At 35.0% G+C, this 20632-nt stretch overlaps 1 protein-coding gene across 1 annotated transcript; it reads right to left on the bottom strand.

Moving 5' to 3' along the window:
* Positions 1 to 2107: 2107 nt before the first annotated feature.
* LOC149783167 (serine protease inhibitor Cvsi-2-like) lies at positions 2108 to 5872 on the bottom strand. Its single transcript, XM_089933079.1, has 4 exons — positions 5713 to 5872; positions 3788 to 3922; positions 2979 to 3075; positions 2108 to 2262 (listed from the first exon to the last, which is right to left on the bottom strand). The coding sequence occupies exons 1-3, from the start codon at positions 5744 to 5746 to the stop codon at positions 2984 to 2986; spliced, it is 261 nt and encodes an 86-aa protein (XP_089789205.1). The 5' UTR covers positions 5747 to 5872; the 3' UTR covers positions 2108 to 2262; positions 2979 to 2983.
* Positions 5873 to 20632: the final 14760 nt, after the last annotated feature.

Here is a 20632-nt window from a genome sequence, read left to right on the forward strand (position 1 = left end):
CTTATTCGAGTGATATGCCGTCAGTCATAAACCACTCTATTCAGTATACGATTTTAAGGCAACGTAGTTTACTTTGACCAAGCCGCGAACTAAATAGCGGCATATTTGTGAATACACCTGCAGTTGATATTTCTTTGCATCAAGATACACGCGGCGCGAACATGGGAACATGAATAATTTTTAAAATTGATAAAATTCTATATCTAGTACCCCATGCCCCAAAGTCCTTTTGAGGCTAGATATTATGAACCATATACAGTTATTAAAAAAAGGAAGTGACTTAAATTATATCATCGACATTCCTGACAGGCGAAATGAAAAACAACTCTGCCATATCATAATGTTAAAAAGGTATGTTAACTAAAATAAACATGCTTAAGGATAAGATTCCTGGAGTGTGAAGGTCGCAATACCAAAGGGGGTCTTGTTAGGTGTTATAATGTTTGGTAACATGGTAGCAATAACAAAGGAGGTCTTGTTAGGTGTTATAATGTGTGGTAACTGATGGTCTCAATAACAAAAGAGGTCTTGTTAGATGTTAAATGCTTGGTAACATGGTAACAATAACAAAAGAGGTCTTGTTAGGTGTTAAATGTTTGGTAACATGGTAGCAATAAAAAAAAAGGTCTTGTTAGGTGTTAAAGGTTTGGTAACATGGTAACAATAACAAAAGAGGTCTTCTCAGGTGTTAAATGTTTAGTAACATGGTAACAATAACAAAAAAGGCTCTTGTTAGGTGTTATAATGTTTTGGCAACTGATGATAGCAATAACAAAGCAGGCCTTGTTAGGTGTTATAACGTTTGGTAACTGATCGTAGCAATAACAAAGGATGTCTTGTTAGGTGTTATAATGTTTGGTAACATGTTAGCAATAACAAAGAAGGTCTTGTTAAGTTTTATAATGTTTGATAACTGATGGTCGTAATAACAATGGAGGTTTTGTTAAGTGTTATAATGTTTGGTAACATAGTAGCAATAGCAAAGGAAGTATTGTTAGGTGATATAATGTTTGATAATTGATGGTAGCAATAACAAAGCAGGTATTGTTAGGTGTTATAATGTTTGGTAACATTTTAGCAATAACAAAGGAGGTCTTGTTATGTGTTATAATGTTTGGTAACATGGTAGCAATAACAAAGGAGGTCTTGTTATGTGTTATAATGTTTGGTAACTGATGGTAGCAATAACAAAGCAGGCCTTGTTAGGTGTTATAATGTTTGGTAACATGGTAGCAATAACAAAAGAAGGTCTTGTTAGGTGTTATAATGTTTTGGCAACTGATGGTAGCAACGACAAAGGAGGTCTTGTTAGGTGTTATAATGTTTGGTTACTGATGGTAGCAATAACAAAGCTGGTCTTGTTAGATGTTATAATGTTTGGTAAGTGATGGCAGCAATAACAAAGCAGGCCTTGTTAGGTGTTATAATGTTTGGTAACATGGTAGCAATAACAAAGGAGGTCTTGTTAGGTGTTATAATATTTATTAACATGGTAGCAATAACAAAGAAGGTCTTCTTCGGTGTTATGATGTTTGGTAACTGATGGTAGCTATAACAAAGGAGGTATTGTTAAGTGTTATGATGTTTTGGCAACTGATGGTAGCAATATCAAAGCAGGTCTTGTGAGGCGTTATAATGTTTGGTAACATGGTCGTAATAACAAAGGAGGTCTTCTTAGGTCTATCGAGATTACCATAGTATGCAATGTTGAGAATACCTTTTTATAGGAAGGACTTAACAAGTTGTCATTGTTTCGAAGGAAACTCTCATTTTGTATTTTTCTTTCTATCCATCATGTGGTTTTTAATTTATATTGTTATCCATCTTATGCCTCTTTTATATTTAGTAACGGTCAAATGCATGTCTAGTCAATGCGTGTCCAGTCCAGTTCAGTCCAGTGCAGTACAGTGCAGTGCAGTGCAGCGCAGCGCAGCACAGCACAGCTCAGCACAGCACAGCACAGTACAGTACAGTACAGTACAGTACAGTGTACTGCAGCGTAGCTCAGTGTATGGTCGTGCAGTGAGTGTAGTGTATTATGGTGTGATATGGAATACCGTGATATAGTAGAAGCAAGACAGAGTTCATGAAATAGAAGAAACTACTATTTTAAAACAAAAAGGATTTTAATTATAACGTACTGAAGTCTCCATTTTATAACTTTTAAGTACCTCATCAACATATATCATTTTCAATTTTATTTACACAACCGCTTTTTTCAATCCTGGCTTTTTATATCAGCAACATCATCTTATTGGAATCCTGAAGAAAATATGAAATAAATAATTAACAGCTGAAGTATAATGTCAATTAGCTAATTGCGCACAAGGTTAAAGATGGACGTCAAAAGTCCGTAATAAAATATCTAAACAGGAAGTATAATGAATGAAGTCAGACATTCTTCAGCTTACGTTATTAATTTGACAGAAATTCCTATAAACTCATCATGCTTCCTACCGCAAACTTGATATTTAAGACTTTACGTCTGAGGTGTGAATTGTGCTTTCTAACAAGTCTGAAGTACAAAGATGGGGAACAATAAAAAGTAACCCTTCGCGGCCTTTAATGCAAGAGTCTGAAATACGGAGCCAATATAGGTAACTTCTGAAATCTGCTAATATACACAGGTTTTGTTATTGGTTCATTTCAACGCAGCTTACAAAAGCTAAAATGTCCATTGACATTTGACTCGAAATATATATGGAACTAATGACAAATCAACACGGTGATAAAGTTTGGTGTGGTATTTACGAATGACAGTAATAGAGCACTAATGATGTTTTAGATCATCATTATATATATATATATATATATATATATATATATATATATATATATATATATATATATATATACGAATTGGCCTGAGAGAGAGAGAGAGAGAGAGAGAGAGAGAGAGAAAGCCGTTGCTAGACTCAGTCCGGGAATTATAATAGCGTCGACCACATAGCTATTGTCAAGTCAAGTGATAAAAGTACCTGTCTTAATGGAAACATCTGCAATGTCCATCTACGCAGTGTTCATCCCTACCATTTTGACATCCACCCGTACGACAGTCAGACGCAGTAGAACAGGCTGAAGTAGAAACAATATCAAGGATAATATTAATTGCCGTTGTGTGAAAGTTTAGGTTGTCTTTTGATAATTGCAAGCGTTATACGCGATTTATTACAACAACGACATAATCAATAGCAGCAGTGAAAACAACAACTAATAATAATAGCATATGTGTAACGAGCACGTGATTACAACGACTACTACTAATACCAGTACTATTGCTAATCACATTATAAAGGAGAAGAAGAATTTGGCGCATGTGTAAGGAGCAGTCAGCTGGGAACAGCGTGGACCCTTATTATTGAGGATTAACGCAGAGCTCTATTCGTTCTCTTCATATCTTTGATGATGATGATGATGATGATGATGATGACGCCAACAACAATAATTACGATAAAAACTGATCATACTCTGTCGCAAATTTAAATTTACCTTCGATATATTTTCCCTTTAAAGTAGGTAAAGTATGGAAAGGAACAAAAAAGGAGAGAATCAACAAGGATAAAAAATATCGACAAGATATGCATTGGTACAGAATGGTTAGGAAGAGTCAAATATAACATGCTTTTGCGTGTATTTCTGTAGTATGTATGTATGTATGTATGTGCATGTGTGTGTATGTGTTTATGTATGCGTGTTTATGTGTGCATGCATGAGTGTATGTGCATGTGTGTATTATGTGTGTATATATTTGAGAGAGAGAGAGAGAGAGAGAGAGATATGCACTTGCCTGTTGATGTTGACACGCAGGTACAAACATGACCAGTCCCTCCGGGTGGTACTAAACATGAAACGGAACCGCCTGCAGCACATGTTTCATGGCGACAATCGCCGACGTCCCTACAAGTCTCTCCCATAGCGACAGCTGTGATAATAATAATAATAATAATAATAATAACAAGAAAAATAAATAAAACAACAATCATCAGCATAGTCGTCAAGAAATGCATAAATAAACTATAAATTATGAACGGTTTAATCTATAATAACATTTATAACAAAAGTGATATATTTGTATGGAATTGTTTTCTTTATATACCTATAAATTACTCTTATGAATTGTTTAATATTTGTTATTCGACAATAATGATGTACACTTGCCATTGTAAACTATGAAACTATCTTTATTTAACACATTTTCTATCCGAATCGTTTTTCTACCAGCATCGCAATTCTTAAGTACTTATGTTTTCTTCACATTTAAAATATAATGTTCGTTGTCAAGTCCATTATCATTACTGTGCTAATTTTAGTATCTAACCAGAATGAAATATAAATGAATTTACCCAAATGATGTTTCATATTTTCAAAGCATTACTGTACCAATTTTATTATCTATTCAGAGTGAAATACAAATGAATTTACCGAAATGATATTCAATATTTTCAAAGATTTCCATTGGTCAGAACATTACCATGTGATCAGACCCAGTTGCGTCTATTTCTGTATAACCTGTATGGAGAACTACTTTATACTTCAGTAAATAGTCAAATGCAACGTAACTAACGTAAACACTGAATTGTAAGGCGCACACATTGAATGCTTTTAAAACGAAATAAAAACGGTGGGTTTATATTTTATTTAGAAAATTAAGAAATTGATTTGACAGAACTGAATAATAAATCTTAATCATTTTTCTGAAGATAAATAATTCTTAGTTTGATTAGGATTGAAAAAAGCTAAGAAACTCAAAATCTTCCAAGACGAACATGGGTCAAAGTATTGGGGCTAATTTGTACACTTATTCTACGATAAACTCGGAAATAACATTAAACTCTTAAATGATGTGACGTCATCGTTATAATGATTTTGTCATAACATTGTAGCATTATCGATCTAATGACGTGATCATCTAATTGTGGTGTCATTGATATATCACTAATTAAATAGATGTATCACATGAATTACGAATTGAATTACAATTATAAAGTATTAAATAATGAAAAGAGATATTATTAAGCAATTGGTAAATACATTCCTACCACAAAAATGCGATAAACATCAAATCCAGTTGAAAATTCTTACTGACATGGTAAATCTCACCCCCACCTCCACCCCCATAGCTCTGACGTTCATTATAGGTAGAAAATGAAGAATACCTCTCCCCAGCTTTAATATTTTTTACTCAGAGATAAGGCTAATTAATTCAAAATGGAATATACATTGTTTTATCACAAAGGATGAGCTGAGCTAAGTTATCGATGCAGGACATGAGTTGAATCTTTCTCTGGAACAACATTATCTGCAATGGATTGATGGAAAAACTGAAACCATTTATTAATATCACCTCTCTTTATCTCTCCAAATTTAAAATATATTTTGCGTATAGGTTGTTCATTATGGCAAATGTAGCTTTGATTATACATATTGTAAACACAACCTTTGATCCCTTCCAGTGGACACATAGCTACCAAATAAAAATAGAATACACCAAGTTTCTTCGGTTTTCAAAGTACAGTTTTAGTTAGGACTGACAAACGATGTGTGTCACAAAATCTACTATGCTATAGGTATCAAAATCATAATGTACTAATATTCTTATTCATAATTTAAGCAGTGTTTTATGATTGACGCACAATACTTACAGTTAAATAAAACTTTTGATACTCTCCTTTCTTGGTATTATAGTACTTACTAACCAAGTATTGTACTTACCCACCAAAACCAGCAGGAGAAAGACGGACTTCATGATGTCAGTATTATCTTGATCTCAAAGACAGAGAATTAAAGACTGGACAATGCCTTTTATGCAGACCACATCGTGACGACAGTCTAATAGTTTAGTGGAAGCCTATGTTCTTGATTCTATTTTAGGAACACAATTAAATGTCAAAGAAAGATAATCACGACGTTGACCTGTCCATAAAATGTGCCTACCTTCTCCAAAGGTAGTGTATAGCGAAAAGTACTGATAAGAACGTCAAAGGATAGATGAATCATATATTCCTCGATATGCAAGCTTATTTGAACTATTCTGTGGCTATCTTATAAAATGCGATGATCGTCAGTGTAAATTCCTCACCCTAGTTAGTGTTGTAATTTATCGGTTTTGTTAGATCAACATTTATATTTTTTTCTTTGATGCTGCACACTTTTGTTCTTTGTCCCACCCACCATGCTGTGGCTACCAGAAATGCAGAAAGCTCTGTTTGCTGTGTTTCTGTTTATGGCGGTTGCAGCCTCAAAAAAAAAATTCTGTATTATACGCTATGTCTCATTGTTTAATTTCTTAGAACGTTTATTATATAGACTTTGTCCAAATAGTTATGTTATGTTGTAAATACATAGCAAATGTTTGGTTCGCTTATATCATTTATGTTTAATACAAAGTCACGAATGTGGCCAGCATCAAACACAGCGTTTGTCTTTCCTTTAATTATGTACCCATAAACTTTGGACTTTGTAATATTTGCGCGACTGACCTAGGGAATTATGTCTTTTCACTCTCTATCTTCCTTACGAATCTATTGATGTCGGAAAGAGGAGACTTGAGTATGCACATTTAATTTTACGATCTCTTCAAACAAGTTAACAATGAAGAACCCTATGTTTTCATTCACTTTCTTTCGACCGATAACTTGCACCCCTCTTCTACAAGTGTAAGAACACATCACATGAAACGATTTAGGCTCGCGTAAGAACATTTATGGAAGGTGTAATCAAGTCTACAATTTCCTGCCAGATTTGTTGTGTAACGCACTGTCAAGGGCCAATATATTTAAAGCTTCTAATCACGTGTTCTGCCCAGCCAATCGCAATGCTTTAGCACCGGTTGCGCTCTGAGGGATTTTTTTCTGCTAGAAACTTTTGCGTCAGTTAAGCCAATTTCTTTTTGGGATGCGGACGGGTTTTATTTTTCTGTTTCCTTATCACCTGCAGTGCAAAGAGATATCGAAACGATGTAAACGAACTTTGAGTCAGATGCTAGAGATATAACATAAAGACTAACCAGAGAACAGCTACCAGTTCGATTAACAATGCATCGTTCATATTTCTTGAGAATAAAATCAGACTGGTTTTTTTTGACCCAACAAATGTATTACTTTCAATACATGACCGTGACCTTGACCTCTCAGAAATAATAACATTTGGAACAGGTCTGTCCTGAATCTGTTACGTAGTTTTCAGTTTGTAGCAATCAGAAATAACGTGTCCTTTCTTTATGCAATGGGTACACGTAGGAAGACAAAAGGATTCTGATCAATCTTATCAGAAACTTGATTTCTAATAAATCTCTTAGAAAAACGAACGATAATAATAATAATAATAATACCACTTTGACATTGGAATCCGCACGCATTAAGTAGTTTACATTGTTATCCCCAGCCGGAGACCCTTACTCTGTTCTATTCATAATAAGTGATCTGGTTCTTGCATATATTAAACAACTCTCATTACTTCTTCCGAAGTTTTCGAATGGATCTCTTGTGTTCAAAACTTTAGTCCATGACTGTTGAATAAGTCAAAGATTTTCTGTTGTGTTTATTTATAAAGCTGAATTTTAAATACAAGCCTGAATTCTAAAAATTGATGCATTATTTGTATAGTATGAATAATTTTTTAAAGACCGTCAGTCAGTAGCGTCGATGTTACACCTCCCGAATCAGCCAGAGTAAACTTTATTATACTAACTAATCAGCATTACGATAATTTAGTCTGGATTGGATTAGAATGAGATAACACCTAAGACAAGCCGTTACCTCTAATTGTTTCGTAATTCCGGCATTGGTCACTTTTTAATGAATAATACGATTTCATGTTTTGTGTCATGATTAGGGATATATTGCTAATGTGAAGTCATTGGCTTGCATGTTGCATAGTCACGTTATATTCGTGACGTCGTGCAGTTTAAATCTCATATTTGCTACAAAAGTAGGATTTAAATTGAATTTTCCTCTTTATAAAACAGATAAGAACTATTATTTCCGTAAGTACGACTTTCACAATGGTATAACAATATCGTTTGTTTTTGACGCCGTTATGAGATTTACTTGTGTATATAAATTTGTTTATACGCCAACAAATGTATTTAAGTGTTTAACACTCACGTGAGATTTTTATGTATATTTGATTTGCGTTGTTTTTATAAAAAAAAAAAAACATTTTTATTTCATCACGTTTTATCGATAGTGTGGTATTGTATATTGGACTTGATCTTGTCTAACATTAAGTTCATTTTCTACCTTACCTGAATTATTGCTTTTGGTTTTATAGTAAACCATATTATCTCAATCTGTGTCTTGAACTTTGGAAATTCCTGTTGAATAACTGGATCTACCTATAGTTACAATGCATTCTATAATATAACTTTAGTAACAAAGTTCTAATTATAACTTAGATTTTATTTTGTAAACATTATAAACCTTCCAGAAGGTTACTTTATATTATGCAAAATGTTTGTATTTTTAGATAATGCTAATTGTGACCTGAGGTCAGCTGGAAAAATATATAATCATGTTATTGGAAAACAAATATTCCTTCGTACTTTAAGATCTAGCGGAATTAATTTGTATTGTATCCAGAAGTTCATTTGTGCTGGAGTTTATTTCTTCAGATACTTAAGTCAGTGATTTCTTTCTATGGAAGTAAAGAGTGCTCATAAAAAATAATGTTCTTTGACAGAGACGTTCACTGGGATTTATGGTTAATTCAAACCTAGAATTTATAAATTCGTATATGTGACATACTACAAGTTAGTACGTATACCGTAATAAAAATTAGTACATATACCGTACTACTTATTAGTACATATACCGTACAACAACTTAGTACATATACCGTACTAAGATTTGTACATTTACCGTACTACAAATTATTACCATACTACCAATTATTACATGTACCATACTACAAATTAGTACATGTACCATACTACAGATTATTACATGTACCATACTACAGATTATTACATGTACCATACTACAAATTAGTACATGTACCATACTGCAGATTATTACATGTACCATACTACAGATTATTACATGTACCATACTACAAATTAGTACATGTACCATACTACAAATTATTACATGTACCATACTACAAATTAGTACATGTACCTTACCACAAATCAGTACATTTACCTACTACAAATTATTACATGTAACATACTACAAATTATTACATGTACCATACTACAAATTAGTACATGTACCATACTACAAATTAGTACATGTACCTTACCACAAATTGGTACATTTACCGTTCTACAAATTATTACCATACTACCAATTATTACATGTAGTTTACTAAAAACTAGGACATGTACCATACTACAGATTATTACATGTACCATACTACAGATTATTACATGTACCATACTACAAATTAGTACATGTACCATACTACAAATTATTACATGTACCATACTACAAATTAGTACATGTACCTTACTACAAATTAGTACATGTACCATACTACAAATTAGTACATGTACCATACTACAAATTAGTACATGTACCTTACCACAAATCAGTACATTTACCTACTACAAATTATTACATGTACCATACTACAAATTAGTACATGTACCATACTACAAATTAGTACATGTACCATACTACAAATTAGTACATGTACCTTACCACAAATCAGTATATTTACCTACTACAAATTAGTACACGTACCATACTACAAATTATTACATGTACCATACTACAAATTAGTACATGTACCATACTACAAATTAGTACATGTACCTTACCACAAATTAGTACATGTACCATACTACAAATTAGTACATGTACCATACTACAAATTAGTACATGTACCTTACCACAAATCAGTACATTTACCTACTACAAATTATTACATGTACCATACTACAAATTAGTACATGTACCATACTACAAATTAGTACATGTACCATACTACAAATTAGTACATGCACCATACTACAAATTATTACATGTACCATACTACAAATTAGTACATGTACCATACTACAAATTAGTACATGTACCTTGCCACAAATCAGTACATTTACCTACTACAAATTATTGCATGTACCGTTCTACAAATTATTACATGTACCATACTACCAATTATTACATGTAGTTTACTAAAAATTACATGTACCATACTACAAATTAGTACATGTACCATACTACAAATTAGTACATGTACCATACTACAAATTATTACATGTAACATACTACAAATTAGTACATGTACCATACTACAAATTATTACATGTACCATACTACAAATTAGTACATGTACCATACTACAAATTAGTACATGTACCTTACCACAAATTGGTACATTTACCGTACTACAAATTATTACATGTACCGTTCTACAAATTATTACCATACTACAAATTAGTACATGTACCATACTACAAATTATTACATGTACCATACTACAAATTATTACATGTACCATGCTACAAATTAGTACATGTACCATACTACAAATTAGTACATGTACCTTACCACAAATTAGTACATGTACCATACTACAAATTAGTACATGTACCATACTACAAATTAGTACATGTACCTTACCACAAATCGGTACATTTACCTACTACAAAGTATTACATGTACCGTACTACAAATTATTACATGTACCATACTACCAATTATTACATGTAGTTTACTAAAAACTACATGTACCATACTACAAATTAGTACATGTACCATACTACAAATTAGTACATGTACCATACTACAAATTAGTACATGTACCTTACCACAAATCAGTACATTTACCTACTACAAATTATTACATGTACCGTTCTACAAATTATTACATGTACCATACTACCAATTATTACATGTAGTTTACTAAAAACTACATGTACCATACTACAAATTAGTACATGTACCATACTACAAATTAGTACATGTACCATACTACAAATTATTACATGTACCATACTACAAATTAGTACATGTACCTTGCCACAAATTAGTACATGTACCATACTACAAATTAGTACATGTACCATACTACAAATTAGTACATGTACCATACTACAAATTAGTACATGTACCATACTACAAATTAGTACATGTACCTTACCACAAATCAGTACATTTACCTACTGCAAATTATTACATGTACCATACTACAAATTAGTACATGTACCATACTACAAATTAGTGCATGTACCATACTACAAATTAGTACATGTACCTTACCACAAATTAGTACATGTACCATACTACAAATTAGTACATGTACCTTACCACAAATCAGTACATTTATCTACTACAAATTATTACATGTACCATACTACAGATTATTACATGTACCATACTACAAATTAGTACATGTACCATACTACAAATTAGTTTATATACCATACTGCAAAAATTGGTACATGTACCATTCTATAAATTAGTGCATGTACCATACTACAGATTATTACATGTACCATACTACAAATTAGCACATTTACTACACTACGAATTAGTATATGTACCGTACTACAAATTAGTTTCTAAGTATATTTATAAATGATTACGCAATGCATTAAAATTAAACACCAGTTCGATTGGTATATGTCTTGTGAAAATTCTCTATTTACAGTAAACCTATGACAAAATCCAACATATATATGTTATATTATAGACTAACGCTCTAATCCCCTTCATCTGGTCCTACTCATCTTGACATTTTTCTGGCCCTACTCATCTTGACATTTTTCTGGCCCTACTCATCTTGACATTTTTCTGGTCATACTCATCTTGACATTTTTCTGGTCATACTCATCTTGACATTTTTCTGGTCATACTCATCTTGACATTTTTCTGGTCATACTCATCTTGACTTTCTTCTGGTCATACTCATCTTGACATTTTTCTGGTCATACTCATCTTGACATTTTTCTGGTCATACTAATCTTGACATTTTTCTGGTCCTGCTCATCTTGACATTTTTCTGGTCCTACTCATCTTGACATTTTTCTGGTCATACTCATCTTGGCCTTTTTCTGGTCCTACTCATCTTGGCCTTTTTCTGGTCATACTCATCTTGGCCTTTTTCTGGTGATACTCATCTTGACATTTTTCTGGTCATACTCATCTTGACATTTTTCTGGTCATACTCATCTTGACATTTTTCTGGTCATACTCATCTTGACATTTTTCTGGTCATACTCATCTTGACATTTTTCTGGTCACTCATCTTGACATTTTTCTGGTCATACTCATCTTGACCATTCCTTATAAACGATTCAGCTAAGTGACGGGACACATCAAATTATGAATGCGATGATTTCAGCAAAATGCATCGACTGAGAATAGTAAAATTTTGTTTATTGGAATGTATCCATTATTCAAATATAAATCTTTACCAGTAACATTATTATTATTATTATTATTATTAGTAGTAGTAGTAGTAGTAGTAGTAACTGCAGCAGTCGTGTTGATGGTTGCTATTCTTGTATTAGATCTACTAGTAATAGGTTTATTTCTATTTTGTTGAGGCTATTTAGCAAATTATTATGGGTGAAACATCTCTTGAAATAGTTTTCACTCATCTCTTGAAATAGTTTTCACTCATCTTTTGAAATAGTTTGCACTCACATGAAATGAAAACACAGTTCATTAATAAATATAGGCACCTATGTGTGAGCGAACGTATGTCTGTCTGTCTGCATATATGTATGTATGTATGTATGTATGTGTGTTTGTGCGTGCGTGCGTGCATGTCTGTCTGTATATATTTGCAATTAGCATGAATGAGATTAAAATATTAAATGCAAATGAGATAGAACTAAGCCTCACCAGACTATAGGTGCTCGTATGTGGCGTAGTTCGTGATTCTGCACGTGATCCTACATGTGACACGTTCCAAACTTTGAGATAATGCGCACATAAAGTTCAAGATCCTGATCCATTTACTTGACCCGGCCTCTGTCGGTCTCCCCAAATACATTACTAGTTTATGCCGATCTGTTTACCTATTTATCTGTCAAATGGACCAAACTACAAACAGATGCTTAAATAGGACCAATTAAATCAATTGCAACATTCTAATGCGAATAGTGTGCTATGATTATTTAATGACTCAAGTTACTTGCGTTCAAAGTGGATGATACATAATGTGTATAACAGTTAATGTATTCTTTACCGCCAGAGAAAAAATAAAAAATAAAAAATGGAACAAAAAACAAAATTTCACCAAAACAACCATAGCTGATTACACATAAGTAAATCTTAATGGCAGAAAATAAATAACTCTAAACTTATTACTACTATGTTTTCAAGGAAATATTTCAATTGAAAATGTCGGGTTTTCAGTCTGTCATTAGTTTATATCGTACAATCAGCACCAATGCAGTTTGTTAGTAGGCAACTAATGCGATAAATACATTAAAGTTTTGAAAATAATTTCTTAAACGTGTATGGTACCTGTTGCTAGGTTATGACACCGTAAAACACATTTTCTATGTGCTGGCAACAGAACCACAGTGACAACAATGACAACAACGTCCATATTAATATATGCTCTGGTTTTTCTTTTCGAAAAAAAAAAAAAAAACAAAGGAGAAGAAGTTTGACGGAAAATTATGACATTAACGATCATTTTTCAAAAAATACAAAATTGTGCACTTTTATTGCAATTACATAACGAACTTTATACATTCCAGAAAAAGGAGATGAAACGAAATCCCTCAGTCATAATAATTCGGTTATCGTCCGTGGTGAATAATCTGTATTCATCATTATGATGTTTCCCACGCTTTGAGAGAATGCTCCAGGAACGTGCCAGAGTAAATTTTTCACCAAAACTGGCCTCCAACGTCACTATTACTACTGTTATTACTATTGCTGTTGCTGCTGCTACAACAACAACGACAACAACAAGAACTAATACTAGTACTACTAAAGTAAAACGTGTAGATCTAAATAGGATAGTCTAAATTTTTGTCAATTCAAAAATAATTCTTTGTCAAAAGATTTTTCAATTTTCTATTTGGTGGATCGTAATTTAAACTTTTGTCTCCGTGAAACACGAAGCGTGCCGTACACTTATCTACCCTTCCTCCATGCCACGGATTGTATTATTAATTATTAATTGCCTTAGGCAAGTCATGCTCCACGAGGGTATGCCAAGAAGATATCTTCTTTCAATATCATTTCAAAAGAGCTGAAATGGTATTAGTGGCTTTTCTTTTGCAGTTTGTCACTTATTCGTCGTACATTATTGACTGAACAATAATCTCTCTCTCTCTCTCTCTCTCTCTCTCTCTCTCTCTCTCTCTCACACACACACACACACACACACATACACACACACACACACACACACACACACACACAAACACACACACAGAAAACGTGGAATGAAACTGAAATGTTCACCTTGAATATACTTGCTTTAGTTATCTCCCTTATACCGAAGCGTTGTTGTTTTCGTGGGGTTTAACACCATTTTTCAACACACGATAGGCTATACAATCCGGGAAAACCCCAGAAAGAACCACCGACCCACAAGACGCTACTGGCAATATTTCTCACATATCCACATAGTTTTGTTGGTCGTATGGGAATATCAAAGTTACAATAGTGCCTCATGGTTTTGTGTATCGTATGGGAATATCATAGCTACGTTAGTGTCTCGTGGTTTTGTGTGTCTCATGTGACTAACATAGATACGGCAGTTTCTCATCGATTTTTTGGGTCGTATGGTATTATCATAGCTACAGTCGTGTCTCATGGCTCTGTGTGTCGTATGTGAAAAATACAGCAGTAGTGTCCCATCGTTTGGAGTGTCTCATGGGAATATCATAGCTACAGTAGTGTCTCATGGCTTTGTGTCGTATGGGTATGTCATTGCTACGGTAGTGTCTCATGGCTTTGTGTCGTATGGGTATGTCATTGCTACGGTAGTGTCTCATGGCTTTGTGTCGTATGGGTATGTCATTGCTACGGTAGTGTCTCATGGCTTTGTGTCGTATGGGTATGTCATTGCTACGGTAGTGTCTCATGGCTTTGTGTCGTATGGGTATGTCATTGCTACGGTAGTGTCTCATGGCTTTGTGTCGTATGGGTATGTCATTGCTACGGTAGTGTCTCATGGCTTTGTGTCGTATGGGTATGTCATTGCTACAGTAGTGTCTCATGGCTTTGTGTCGTATGGGTATGTCATTGCTACGGTAGTGTCTCATGGCTTTGTGTCGTATGGGTATGTCATTGCTACGGTAGTGTCTCATGGCTTTGTGTCGTATGGGTATGTCATTGCTACGGTAGTGTCTCCTGGCTTTGTGTCGTATGGGTATGTCATTGCTACGGTAGTGTCTCCTGGTTTCGTTTGACGTATGGAAATGTAAATAAAGTAGTAAGTAGTGTATAGGGACGATTCAGCCACAAGGGGAATTAGCATTACAAACCACCCTGGGACTGTTTAGCCTCAATGGAAATTTAACATGGACAAAAACCCTGGAACTGTTTAGACTCAAGGGAATTTAACATGGGAAAAACAATCTTGGCACCGTTTAGCCTCAAGGGAATTTAACATGGGAAAAAAAATCTTGGGACTGTTTAGCGTCAAGGGGAAATGGAACAGGGTCGGGACCCTATTTTAATACGGTCCCGACCTGATGGGTCTCTGGAAATGGAACAGGGGGAAAATTGAAACAGGGAGGGTCTCTACTTTTTTTATATAAAAAAAAAAAAATAAGAATGGGGTAAGCAATGAAAGTCAAGGTCTTTTCGAGACCTATGAGTGGCCCTGAAAAGGGCCCTTGGTTTTGTTCTTCTTCTAATTTCTTCTATTCCTCCACCAGCTTCTTATTTTCTGTCCTACACTTTTTCTTTTCTTTTCTTTCTTTTCTTCCTCCTTTTTCTTCTTTTTCTCCTCTTTCTGCTTCTCCTCCTCTTCTTTCTTCTTCTTCTCATTTTGTTCTACCTTTTCAATTTTTTCGTTCCATGCTCTCATCCTTATCCTTTCCTCTTCATCCTCCTTCTCCTCCTTTATTTCTTTCAACACATCACTGATGATTTCCTTTAGTTTTCCTAAACTGTTGATCTCCATCTTTATTCTATGTGGATTATAAGAATAGCGATCCTCGTCCAGTCTTACTAACATCTGCTCCATCATTTCTAAATTGTCCAAAACGTCTTGCAATTTTTTCATTTTATCAAGGTGGTTCGAAGCCATCTACTTTTTTATTCTTTGTAGAATGGTGCGAACGACGAACCTTGTGGGTTCTTCTACGAAAAGCGCGGACGTGAAGGAAAACATCCCCCTAAGACTCAAAACATATTACCTAGATCATCACTTAAAACGCGCGGACGTAAAGGAAAACATCCCTTACTTTTCTCATTTAATATTATCTACTATCCACATACGTGAAGCAGCAATAATCTCTTTCATACATGATATCTACTAAGAACCTCTATAAACAGCATAGAACATCCCCACTCCTTTTAGAACATTTTGAAGAAGAAAAAACTATTTTAAAAAATCGAAGGAAAAAAAACCAACAACAACAAAAAAAAAAAAAACCCCCAAAAACAGGCAAATGCAATAAGAAACCAGCGATGTAAAGCAAGCAAGACCGTTACTAAACTCTCCTTTCCGCTAATGACAGCCAACCATCCAACTGTAGGGACCTTTATGAACCCACAGATTGAGGCCAAACTATCAGGGTTCCTTGAATCCATAAAAGCCTGGGGGAGGTGGCACCATCCCCTTCCCCAGGAACAACTAGCAGGCTGCGGTTCAGTCAGAAAAAGTGGCACATGCACAATTGAGCGCACGCCACTATAATTAACCTCAACAACAAAAAAAGCAGCAATAAACAAACCCCAAATCTACAATCCACATACTTAAAACAGTCAAATCAAACCCAAATCTACTATCCACACAAACATACGTGATCACTTACAAAACCTAATAATCTACTATCCACACAAACGTACGTGAGCGCTTACAAACACAAACACATACACTCACACTAGGAATAAGAGTCAGTGTTTATATTCACACTACTTTACATACACACACTGGCAAATGGGTTACTATTTCTTTTCTAAAGGTTTGGGTAGCCCTGAAAAGGGCTGTTTGTTTTGAACTCCAGGGCACCTGGTTAATGATGGCACCTTCCAGGCCTAGCACCGCAAATGCATCTTCTACTCCAATCTCCTTTCACTCTTTTGACTGGGAGCGCAGAGAGAGGATGATTGGCTTCAGCACCCCAATCCTCTGTCTCTGATATTTTGTAAGTCAACCTCTCTCCTATTTTCGTTTCCTCCTCTTCCCTCTGTCTTCTCTCCTCCTCTTCCTTCTTTATCCTTCCCTCTTCCACTATGGCCTCTGCAGCCAGCTCATTCACTATATGCCTGACATATTCCAGGTGCATCTGGAGTTCTAGAAGTTTTACAATCTTTGTATTCATTGTCTTGCTGTTAACAGGTCGACGATGGGTAGCCCAACTGACGATCAGTTTTCAATTTATACTAAAAGCGCGGACGTGAAGGAAAACATCCCCTAAAACAAAACTTCGTTCGTTCGTTAGTTGGATTATAGTGGTTTTCGTTCTTTTGAACATGTACCACTTTTTTATTCACGCACTGCGTGATTTTTAATTACTCCTGGGGGAAGGAAAAGGAGCCTCATCCCCCAGGCTTTTGTGTACTCAAAGAGTACTTTTTAATTTAGCCACTCAGGTGTAGGACTAACTAGTCCTTAACAACCTGACTGAAAGGCTAATAGACATGAGTGGGAATAGTCACACCACACACTCGTGTTTCTTAGTTAGATTGAAATGCCCCAGGTGTCAAACCAAGCAGTATGTGACTCCCGCCACGATTCGTCGGCAGCGATGACGTCACATTAGGACACCCGGTCTTGTGGCATTGACGAAGTGGCCCGCTTTTTTGATATCATCAATTGCCTTTCCCAGTCCCATATTCCGGTAGACAGAGCCTTCCTTTTTTCCACTCTGTTTAGGTGGTGCAGGTTCATCAGCTTCATCGCCGCTGGATGATGATACTTCCAGGGCCGCTGCCAGCGTGGAAGTTTCAAATTCTTCAGTGTCGTCTGCCAACATTGCCTGGATTTGGCTGAGTATGTTAGTAGAAATAGCTGTGGAAGCTTGATTTGAAAGTTCAGCCAGATGTTGTTTAAGAGACAAGGAGACGGTTAGGAGTATTTTTTTTTTTTTTTTTTTTTTTTTTATTCATGAATTCCTTATTTATTTTGATTCCCTATCTTATTGGTTTGGAATGAAAACTTGTTTTATGGTTGTTTGTATGTTATTATGGAGTCCTGTTTTAATTAATTCCTATTTTCCTATTTTAATTTTTTGTGGCCTTAATTGGTTTTTATTATTCGGGCTATGAACGGCTGTGTCAGTTTGTGAACCTACGAGACCTAGCAGGCCGTCATAATTCCCAAACAGTGATTTTGTAATATTCGTCCTTAACTGGTTTTTATTATTCGGGCTATGAACGGCTGTGTCAGTCTGTGAACCCACGAGACCGAGCCGGCCGTCATAATTCCCAAACAGTGATTTGTTATATTTTTAACTGGTCTTTGATTTACTTTCTTAGATTTTTTTGAGTAGATTGGATTCGTGTATAAAACTTATGATATTTTTGAATGTTAGATTAATATTGGGGTTTGTGTTCATCAAGAATTCTGGGTATGTTGTAGGGGATCCAATTTTATGCTGTTTAACTTTAAACTTAGTCCTTTCTTTTTCAAGTGTATGGCAGTTGTTAAAAATATGCTCTATGTCTTCTGGGACCCTGCAGTGGTAACAGTTAGGGTTATGTGGTTGTGGTCCTATGTACTGTCCGAAGCTGTTAGCCAGCTTGGTTTTGCCCGTGAGTATTCTATTTATGAATTTTTGTTCACTGCCTTTTGTTTTGGGTGGTTTCCTATTTCTACATACTTCTTTAATGATGGTTTTTAGTTTCCTGCCTTGAGTGCTTGTGTTCCATAATTCCTGCCATTTATTATCAATGAGGGTTTTAGATATGCTATTGAGTTCGCATATGCTATAATCTAGGTTGATGTGAGTGGTTTCGTTTAGTTTTTGTTTAGCTGTTATATCTGCCATATCGTTACCTGGTATGTTAATATGGGATGGTATCCACATAAATTCTACTTGTAAGTTATTATTGTTCAGTATTTTTAACAATAAATTGGTTTGCCTAAGATAGTTTTCTCTTGATTTGGTGTTGTTATTAAGTATTGAGTTTATGACGCTTAGCGAGTCACTTATTATTACCGCTTGGGGTATTTTGTTCTCTTTGATCCATTTGAGTGCTTCAAGTATGGCCCAGAATTCAGCTGTGTATATAGAGCAGAGGTTAGGTAGTCTTCGTCCTACTTTAATGTTAAGTTCGGGGATTACGTAAGCTGCTGCTGTTCTGGGTGGTTCTGTAATTTTGGATCCATCAGTGTAAATCTTAATGTAGTTGCAATATTTTGAGTTGATTTCTTCTGTACAGATTGTGTTTAGTTTGAGTTCCTGTTCGTTTTTATTGCCATATTTCGTAATGAGGGTGTTAACTGTGGGGTTGATATTTATCCATGGTTCTTTGTCATAGTGATTTGCAATTTCTGCTTGGAGTTTGTCTATAGGAAGTTGTTCAACTAATTGATGGACTAATTTCCCTGCTGGTATGTTTTGTGATAATTTAGTTCTAAAAGGTATGTTGCATTTATTTATAGCTAGCCGGGTGGGGTGTGTGTCGGGGTGTGTTGTTAGCCTGGCTGCATATCTGAGGGTGAGTTCTTGTCTTCTAAGGTGGAGCGGCAGTTCTCCAGTTAAGATTTGAAGTTCCACTAGTGATGTGGATGGTAGTGCACCAGTGCAAATAATTAGGGCCTTTCTTTGTATGCTATCTAGTTTTTTGAGGTTATTTTGCGGTGCCGAGTTGTAAATTTGGCATCCGTAATCTAGTTTAGATCTAATTAACGATTTATATAAAGCTAGTAAGGTTTCTTGATTGGATCCCCAGGTGGTTCCTTTAAGGGTTGTAAGGAGGTTAAGGTCTTTATTACACCTTTTGACTAGTTCGTTTATGTGGTGTCCCCAGTTTAGCTTGGAGTCATAATGCATTCCTAAAAATCGTGCTACATTTACGAATTTAATTTCTTGATTTTGGATGGTGAGTTTGGGAAACTGATTTTGTAATTTACGTTTGGTGGTGAATAATACTGCTATGGTTTTTTCATGGGATATTTTGAAACCCCATTTATCAGCCCATTTCCCTATTTTGTTTAAACTTGTTTGAATATCGCTGATTACTTTGTGGTTGGAAGGGTTTCCTGCTCTCCATAATCCACTATCATCAGCAAATTGTGAGAGTTCAATTAGTTTTGATGTTAAGTTGGTGTCCAAGTCATTAATCATGATGTTGAAAAGGGTTGGGCTGAGTACGCTCCCTTGTGGTGTACCGTTTTCAAGTGTGTGTGGTTCAGAGTAGGTGTCGCCGACTCTGGTTGATATTTTACGGTCAGCGAGGAAGTTTTCAATGAATTTAAACATTCGACCTGTGATGGCGTAGTGGTTGAGTTTGGCTAATAAGCCTTTGGTCCATACAAGGTCGAATGCCTTTTCGAGGTCAATAAATACTGCAATTAAATTCCTATCAGCTTTGCG

The sequence above is a fragment of the Sinohyriopsis cumingii genome, chromosome 14, assembly GCF_028554795.1.
Source record: "Sinohyriopsis cumingii isolate HCF-2022 chromosome 14, ASM2855479v2, whole genome shotgun sequence".
Taxonomy (NCBI): Eukaryota; Metazoa; Mollusca; class Bivalvia; order Unionida; family Unionidae; genus Sinohyriopsis; species Sinohyriopsis cumingii.

Excerpts from the sequence above, each read along its gene's own strand:
- LOC149783167 (XM_089933079.1), bottom strand. The coding sequence starts at position 5,746 with ATGAAGTCCGTCTTTCTCCTGCTGGTTTTGGTGG. Across the intron at positions 3,923-5,712 it reads TCTCCTGCTGGTTTTGGTGG|CTGTCGCTATGGGAGAGACT; the intron begins GTAAGTACAATA and ends TTATTATCACAG. Across the intron at positions 3,076-3,787 it reads CTGCGTGTCAACATCAACAG|CCTGTTCTACTGCGTCTGAC; the intron begins GCAAGTGCATAT and ends TTTCTACTTCAG.